Source organism: Babylonia areolata, chromosome 33 (genome assembly GCF_041734735.1).
Source record: "Babylonia areolata isolate BAREFJ2019XMU chromosome 33, ASM4173473v1, whole genome shotgun sequence".
In the NCBI taxonomy this organism is placed as follows: domain Eukaryota; kingdom Metazoa; phylum Mollusca; class Gastropoda; order Neogastropoda; family Buccinidae; genus Babylonia; species Babylonia areolata.
This window is the reverse complement of record NC_134908.1, coordinates 18,679,266-18,687,996: the sequence shown is the minus strand read 5'-3', so window position 1 is coordinate 18,687,996 and position 8,731 is coordinate 18,679,266. Positions and strand designations below refer to the sequence as shown.

The 8,731-nt window shown below is 42.4% G+C and overlaps 1 protein-coding gene across 1 annotated transcript in view; it reads right to left on the bottom strand.

Annotated features, from left to right (window-relative positions):
* Nucleotides 1-4,854: 4,854 nt before the first annotated feature.
* LOC143277220 (tetratricopeptide repeat protein 39C-like) overlaps nucleotides 4,855-8,731 on the bottom strand; it is a 39,941-nt gene continuing 36,064 nt past the window's right edge. The window contains exons 15-16 of the mRNA XM_076582006.1: nucleotides 8,472-8,510; nucleotides 4,855-5,592 (exon numbers count right to left, since the gene is read on the bottom strand). Of these exons, the coding sequence (XP_076438121.1) occupies nucleotides 5,497-5,592; nucleotides 8,472-8,510 (135 nt within the window). The 3' untranslated portion in view covers nucleotides 4,855-5,496. The remainder of the gene's footprint in view (nucleotides 5,593-8,471; nucleotides 8,511-8,731) is intronic.

The following is an 8,731-nucleotide window of genomic DNA, read 5'->3' as shown; positions in this document are numbered from 1 at the left end:
TGTGGATGAGATAAGAGAAGACTGGGTAGGGTGCACACACACACACACATAAATATGCATGTTTACATACATTGCACGCATTACAAATACGTGAAAATCAGACAAGCACACAGACGAAATTACTCATGTATTCATCTATATGCATAATACATATACAAACAACCTTATCAATAAAGAGAGGGAGACAGAGAGAGACAGACAGACAGACAGAGAGAGTAGCATACAAGCAAAAACAGGAACAACAACAATAACAACAACAACACTAATGATAATGATGATGATGATGATAACAATAATTATGATAATAATGATAATAATAATAATGATGATGATGATGATGATGATAAATTAACTGAGAGAGAGGGAAAAAAAATTATCCCATTTTTCGTCATGAGAATGGCGCCCTGATAATGAGTATGTTCAAAACAAGAAGAATGTGTCCTAACTCCAGCAAGGGGCGCTGTACACGTGTTGAATGGCGTAATGATCAAGGGTGTGTTCCAATGTACACACACCACTGAAGACACATGTGTAGAAGAATGTGTCCTAACTCCAGCAGGGGGGGCGCTGTACACGTGTTGAATGGCGTAATGATCAAGAGTGTGTTCCAATGTACACACACCACTGAAGACACGACGTGTAAACCGTACAGGAGTCCCAGCTCAGAATGAAAAGTCTAACGCACTCGTATATTTCTCAATGGTATCGCACTATCTTCGTCAGCAAAACTGGCAATTGTTTATTTGTTTTACTTCCTCTTTCGCTTCGTCAAGTCTCCACACTCAGCTCTTTCAAGTCTGGCCTTAAAACCCACCTCTTCCCAAAATAGCCTCCTTTCCCTGCCTCTTCCTTGTCTTCAGTTTCTACAGTTTTAGGGCTATGCGTGCGTGAGAATGACTGGTGCGAAAGCGCTTTGATTTGTCTCTGCAAAAGATTCAGCGCTATATAAATACCATTATTATTATTATTATTATTACTGCTGCGTACAGTCCAGCCGACCGCACGGGGCTATATCAAGGCTGCCAAACCATACACATGCTCAACCACATCAACACAAAACTGTTACATCTACATAAAAAAATAAATAAATATAAAAAAAAAAAAAACACCAAGACAAACCCATAAAACACAGTTCATGACACACTTTCCTAACCATTTAGCTCCTTAGGGCAAATTAAATAAGGCTAGGCCGTGCTGAGGACATAAGCCCTTCCGCTTAATTTACCAACCCAAGATTTTTTTTTTAAATCATTAAAAAAAAAAAAAAAAGAAAGAGATTAAAAACTACTTAAAAGCCGAACAAAAAAAAAAAAAACATAAAAATAGGCCATGTAGTTAAATAACACTGAAGAAATGTCCACCTTGTGCCCACCCCAGTGTTTACAATTTCACTACCTAGTCACCCCCGAAAACGGAGTATGGCTGCCTACATGGCGGGGTAAAAACGGTCATACACGTAAAAGCCCACTCGTGTGCATACGAGTGAACGCAGAAGAAGACTACCTAGTCGCCAGAGCAAAAAACAGCACAGATGGTGCATCGTAGATTGTGGAAAAGAGAAACAAGAGAGGCAAGGCCTTCAAGACTCACTTGTGATACACTTAAAATAAAAAAAAATCTAATCGTTAAAATGTGTTCAGTATTTGTTATTATTAAAGCTTCACGTTTAAACAAAAACAAAAAAAAAAGTCCTAACCAGATTCGAACCCCGCATGTTCGGGTGAGAAGAAACTGCCTTATCCACTATACTATCGTGGCTCCTTAACTGACGATCTAAAAAATTTAACATTTGAACATAGTTTTAAACAAGATGACTGGTAAACTGAATTTTTCCTATTTTTATGCCTAATTTGGTGTCAACTGACAAAGTGTTTGCAGAGAAAATGTCAATGTTAAAGTTTACCACACACACACACACACACACACACACACACACACACACACACACACAGAGAGACAACACCCAGAGAGACAACCGAACACCGGGTTAAAACATAGACTCACTTTGTTTAAACAAGAGAGTCAAAAAAGTGTCAAGGCTTGCTCGCAAAAAGAAAGCGGGATTTGAGTGGGAAAGGCAGAACACGCAGACAACAGTGAAGGAGGAAGAAAAAAAAAAAAAAAAAGGCAGAAATAAAGACAGCAACACGTGCAGTGATGGCCTAGAGGTAACGCATCTGCCTAGGAAGCGAGAAAATCTGAGCGCGCTGGTTTCTCCCCCTCCACTAGACCTTGAGTGGTGGTTTGGACGCTAGTCATTCGGATGAGACGATAAACTGAGGTCCCGTGTGCAGCATGCACTTAGCGCACGTAAAAGAACCCAAAAGGGTTGTTCCTGGCAAAACACTTCGATAGGAAAAACAAATAAAACTGCGCGCAGGAAAAAATACAAACAAAAAAAAAAATGGGTGGCGCTGTAGTGTAGCGACGCGCTCTCCCTGGGGAGAGCAGCCCCGAATTTCACACACAGAGAAATCTGTTGTGATAAAAAAAAAAAAAAAAGAAATACAAATACAAATACAAGAGGAAATTTCTAGCACTTACTTCCAGAAGGGTGGGGGGTTGGGGGTGGGGGTGGGGGTGGGGTGGGTGTGCTATTTATACCGAAAGACTCCCACCATTCCCATAGCTAAAAGCAAAACTGGCAGCGGACAGTACCTGGCTGGGAAGGCTGGGACTGCTGTCTATCCAGTACCAGAGAACGTACGTCAATGAAGGCCATTTCGCACGGCAAACACCCCCTCAGACTTTGGTCCGATTCGCAGACCAATTCTGAGCTTAGCTCTCAAGACTATTACCAAATTCATTACGGACCAAGTATTGTTCTAATGTCAAGTGCATATGCTTTAGTAACCTGACAATTGAGCATATAATTTTTCACTGTAGCTTGATGAAGCCTTTTGTACACGAAAGTGTGTCTTCACAAGTGACTGAGAACGTTGATGTTTTTGACTTTTTGCATTCATTATCAGTTGTTTCGCTTGTCCGTTTAACGACTTCTCTTTTACGAAGTCCTTTAAGTAATTTCCTGTAACTGTATTTAGAGGGTTTTTTTTTTCCTTCCAAATTTCACCCACATTTTTACCATCATTTGCCCAGTTTCCCCCAACCCTCCATTCATCCACATCTCCCACCCCTTCTAACCGATAATACTCAGATGTATTCATAAATACTTTAACAAAATGTCTTCAATCACCGATATGTGTGACGGGACATTAAACAAAAATTCCTCCTCCTACCCCTCAGTTTCCAGTTTCTCAAAGAGGAGTCACTGTGTTCGGACAAATCCATGCACTACGCTGCACCACATCCTGTCGGCAGATGCCTGAACAGCAGCGAAACCCAATGCGCTTAGTCAGGCCCTGGGTAATAATAATGGATACTTATATAGCACGCTATCCAGAAATCTGCTCTAGGTGCTTTACTAAAACGCTTTTGGTTAACATAAAACATTACATCAATGTTACATACACACACACCAAAATGTGACTACACACACACACACACACACACACATACACACACACTGCATACATACATTTTAACATACATGTGTATCTAACAGCTACCCTAACACATACGCACACAAAGGCAGGCACAAACTTACATAAACACACGCACACACAATACACATTCATATACATGCATGTAGTTATGTATACACACATATGTATGCACACATAGTCAAGAACAGCTAACGCAAAGGAAGTGGACCTGCCACAATTGAACTTATTGCTGAGGGAAAAGGTGAGTTTTGAGACGAGATTTAAAAGATGCGAGGGAATCAGAATGACGGATGTTATCAGGGAGCTTGTTCCACGTCTTTGGCGATTGAAAAGAAAAGATCTGTGTCCATAGGTCTTACTTCTGACGCGAGGTATCCTGAGAAGTCGAGTATCAGAGGAAGAACGGAGATTATTTGTTAGACCGAGGGCTGGCGCTATATAAGCATCCATATCATTCATTCATTCATTCCTTGCCTTGGACATGTGTTCTGGAGAATGTGAGTCAGCAGTCCAGCGGACGAATTCTCGACTGCCTCAGCAATGGTCAGTCGACCGTGAAGTTGTCATTTAAGTGTTAAAATGCATGTTTTATACAATTCTTGTATTAAAAAAAATAATAAATAAATAAATAAAAAATTCACTGTACAGTGCAGTTGAGCATGTTTCACATGGAAAGGCGCTATATAAATTATCGTTCATTATTATCATTATTAATTATGAAGATAATCAACACACCACTGCAAGCAGGGCACTCCAGCTGTCTTTACAGCTTCCAGCTTATCCAGTTACCCTCAATAAAACATTTGTTCATTTGTTCATTTACACACACACACACACACACACAGCTGTGTTGAGTAGCTGATATGATGCAAACACTGAAACAGCGTTGGTTTAACAGGGCAAAATCTCCAGGAAAGACAATAAGCAGTACACTCAGTTATTGCCCCCTCACCCCTCTTACTTACATACCTCCCCTCTATCGGACACTATGCTGCACGCAGAACATCCCTACTGTTTTCACTCACACACACAGGTACACATGCACACACACACGCACGCACACACACACACACGCGCACAAACACATGCACAGACACACACACACTCACACACACAAAGGTGTATTATAGCTGATACGATGCAATAAACGTTGACTGAGTCAACACACACACACAGACACAGACGGACACACACATACACACACTGACACACCCGCACCCACACAAAAAAAGCTTCAGGAAAAAAAAAAAAAAAAAAAAAACAAACAATACACACACCTATTCCACCTACCCCACCCCCAACCCCCTCATCATCTCCTACCTCTCCTCTGCAAACCTGTTCAAGAGAATTCAGCAGCAATACAGTTTCAGTTTCGGTTTCAGTAGCTCAAGGAGGCGTCACTGCGTTCGGACAAATCCATATACGCTACACCACATCTGCCAAGCAGATGCCTGACCAGCGGCCGTAACCCAACGCGCTTAGTCAGGCCTTGAGAAAAAAAGAAAAAAAAAAAGGTGAATAAATAATAGATAAGCGTACATAAATAAATAAAAACATAAATACACAAATAAATAAATAATAATTATAATATGAAAAAAAGGTAGTAGTAGTAATAATAATAATAATAAAAATAAAAAATAAATAAATATATACAGCTGTCACTGAAACCAAACCCAGCGATAAATGTGTGTGTGTGTGTGCGTGGTGTGTGAGTGTGTGTTTTCTTCAGTTTAACGTCTATTCACTATAAGTGTTTTTAGATGGAAAGGAGTAAAGTAGTGGATAAAAGAAAAGGAATGCATGTGAATATTAGTGTAAAAAAATAAAAGTGTTCATGTTATGCATCAGGGGAAAGGTATATTATAAGAAAAAGAGATTGTGGTGTGTATTGAATGAGGTGTCATGGGAAGGAGAATATGTATATGCATATCAACAAGTATGTGTGTGTGTGTGTGTGTGTGTGCGTGTGTGTGTGAGGGGTCAGGTTCTATCACACCCCATCACCGCCGCCTCTCTTCAGCTGTCTCAGGAAGTTGCTGACCCGCACACTCAGCCTGTTCTCGAAGTCGTAGTCCTTGTAGTTGTCCTGGGACAGACAGTTTCGGTTTCAGTTTCAGTTACCTCAAGGAGGCGTCACTGCGTTCGGACAAATCCATGTACGCTACACCACAATACAACACAGCACAATGAAATACAGAACGATACAGTCCAACACAACACAACACAACATGACACAATCCAACACAACGCAGTCTAACACAACACAACACGGTCCAACACAACACAGTCCAACACAACACAACACAGTACAACACAACACAACACAGTCCAACACAACACAGTACAACACAACACAACACAGTCCAACACAACACAACACAGTCCAACACAACACAGTACAACACAACACAACACAGTCCAACACGACACAACACAGTACTACACAATACGACACAGTCCAACACGACACGACACAGTCCAACACAACACAACACAGTACTACACAACACGACACAGTCCAACACAACACAGTCCAACACAACACAGCACAGTCCAACACAACACAGCACAGTCCAACACAGCACAGTCCAACACAACACAGCACAGTCCAACACAACACAGTCCAACACAACACAGCACAGTCCAACACAACACAGCACAGTCCAACACAACACAGTACAACACAACACAACACAGTCCAACACAACACAGCACAGTCCAACACAACACAACACAGTACAACACAACACAACACAGTACAACACAACACAACACAGTCCAACACAACACAGCACAGTCCAACACAACACAACACAGTCCAACACAACACAGCACAGTCCAACACAACACAGCACAGTCCAACACAACACAGCACAATCCAACACAACACAACACAGTCCAACACAACACAACACAGTCCAACACAACACAGTCCAACACAACACAACACAGTCCAACACAACACAGTCCAACACAACACAACACAGTCCAACACAACACAACACAGTCCAACACAACACAGTACAACACAACACAACACAGTCCAACACAACACAGTACAACACAACACAACACAACACAACACAACACAGTCCAACACAACACAGCACAGTCCAACACAACACATTCCAACACAACACAACACAGTCCAACACAGCACAGTCCAACACAACACAGTCCAACATAACACAGCACAGTACAACACAACACAGCACAGTCCAACACAACACAGCACAGTCCAACACAACACAGCACAGTCCAACACAACACAGCACAGTCCAACACAACACAGTACAACACAACACAGTCCAACACAACACAGTACACCAACACAACACAGTACAACACAACACAACACAGTACACCAACACAACACAACACAGTACACCAACACAACACAGTACACCAACACAACACAACACAGTACACAACACAACACAACACAGTACACCAACACAACACAGCACAGTACACCAACACAACACAACACAGTACACCAACACAACACAGTACACCAACACAACACAACACAACACAACACAGCACAGTCCAACACAACACAACACAACACAGTCCAACACAACACAGTACAACACAACACAGTCCAACACAACACAGCACAGTCCAACACAACACAGTACAACACAACACAACACAGTCCAACACAACACAACACAGTACAACACAACACAACACAGTCCAACACAACACAGCACAGTCCAACACAACACAGTACAACACAACACAACACAGTCCAACACAACACAACACAGTACAACACAACACAACACAGTCCAACACAACACAGCACAGTCCAACACAACACAGCACAGTCCAACACAACACAGTACAACACAACACAACACAGTCCAACACAACACAGCACAGTCCAACACAACACATTCCAACACAACACAACACATTCCAACATAACACAACACAACACAGTCCAACAGAACACAACGCAGTCCAACAGAACACAACACAGTCCAACACAACGCAACACAGTCCAACACAACATAACACAACACAACACAACACAGTCCAAAACAACACAGTCCAACACAACACAACACAGTCCAACACAACATAACACAACACAACACAGTCCAACACAACACAACACAGTCCAACACAACATAACACAAAACAACACAGTCCAACACAACACAGTCCAACACAACACAACACAGTCCGATACAACACAACACAACACAGTCCAACACAACACAACACAGTCCGATACAACACAACACAACACGGTCCAACACGACACAACACAACACATTCTAACACAACACAGTCCAACACAACACAGTCCAACACAACACAACACAGTCCAACACAACACAGTCCAACACAACACAGCACAGTCCAACACAACACAGTCCAACACAACACAGTCTAACACAACACAGTCCAACACAACACAGTCCAACACAACACAGTCCAACACAACACAGCACAGCACAACACAACACAGTCCAACACAACACAGTCCAACACAACACAGTCCAACACAACACAGTCCAACACAACACAGTCTACCACAACACAGTCCAACACAACACAACACAGTCTAACACAACACAGTCCAACACAACACAACACAGTCCAACACAACACAGTCCAACACAACACAACACAGTCCAACACAACACAGCACAGCACAGCACAACACAGTCCAACACAACACAGACTAACACAACACAACACAGTCCAACACAACACAACACAGTACAACACAACACAACACAGCACAGCACAACACAGTCCAACACAACACAGACTAACACAACACAACACAGTCCAACACAACACAGTCCAACACAACACAACACAGTCCAACACAACACAACACAGTCCAACACAACACAGCACAGCACAGCACAACACAGTCCAACACAACACAGTCTAACACAACACAACACAACACAGGAAGTCACCACAACTGCTGTAGTGTACCTTGATTTGCTGCAAAAGATCCTTGGCGGCCCGACGGTTCTGTCAACACAACAAACAACAGGACATCAGCTGGCTCCCCTCACCAAAGACACAGGGGACGGCAGATGGAGACAGTGAGAACAGAACAGAGCAGAACAGAATAGTTTCAGTTTTCAGTAGCTCAAGGAGGCGTCACTGTGTTCCGACAAATCCATATACGCTACACCACATCTGCCAAGCAGATGCCTGACCAGCAGCGTAACCCAACGCGCTTAGTCAGG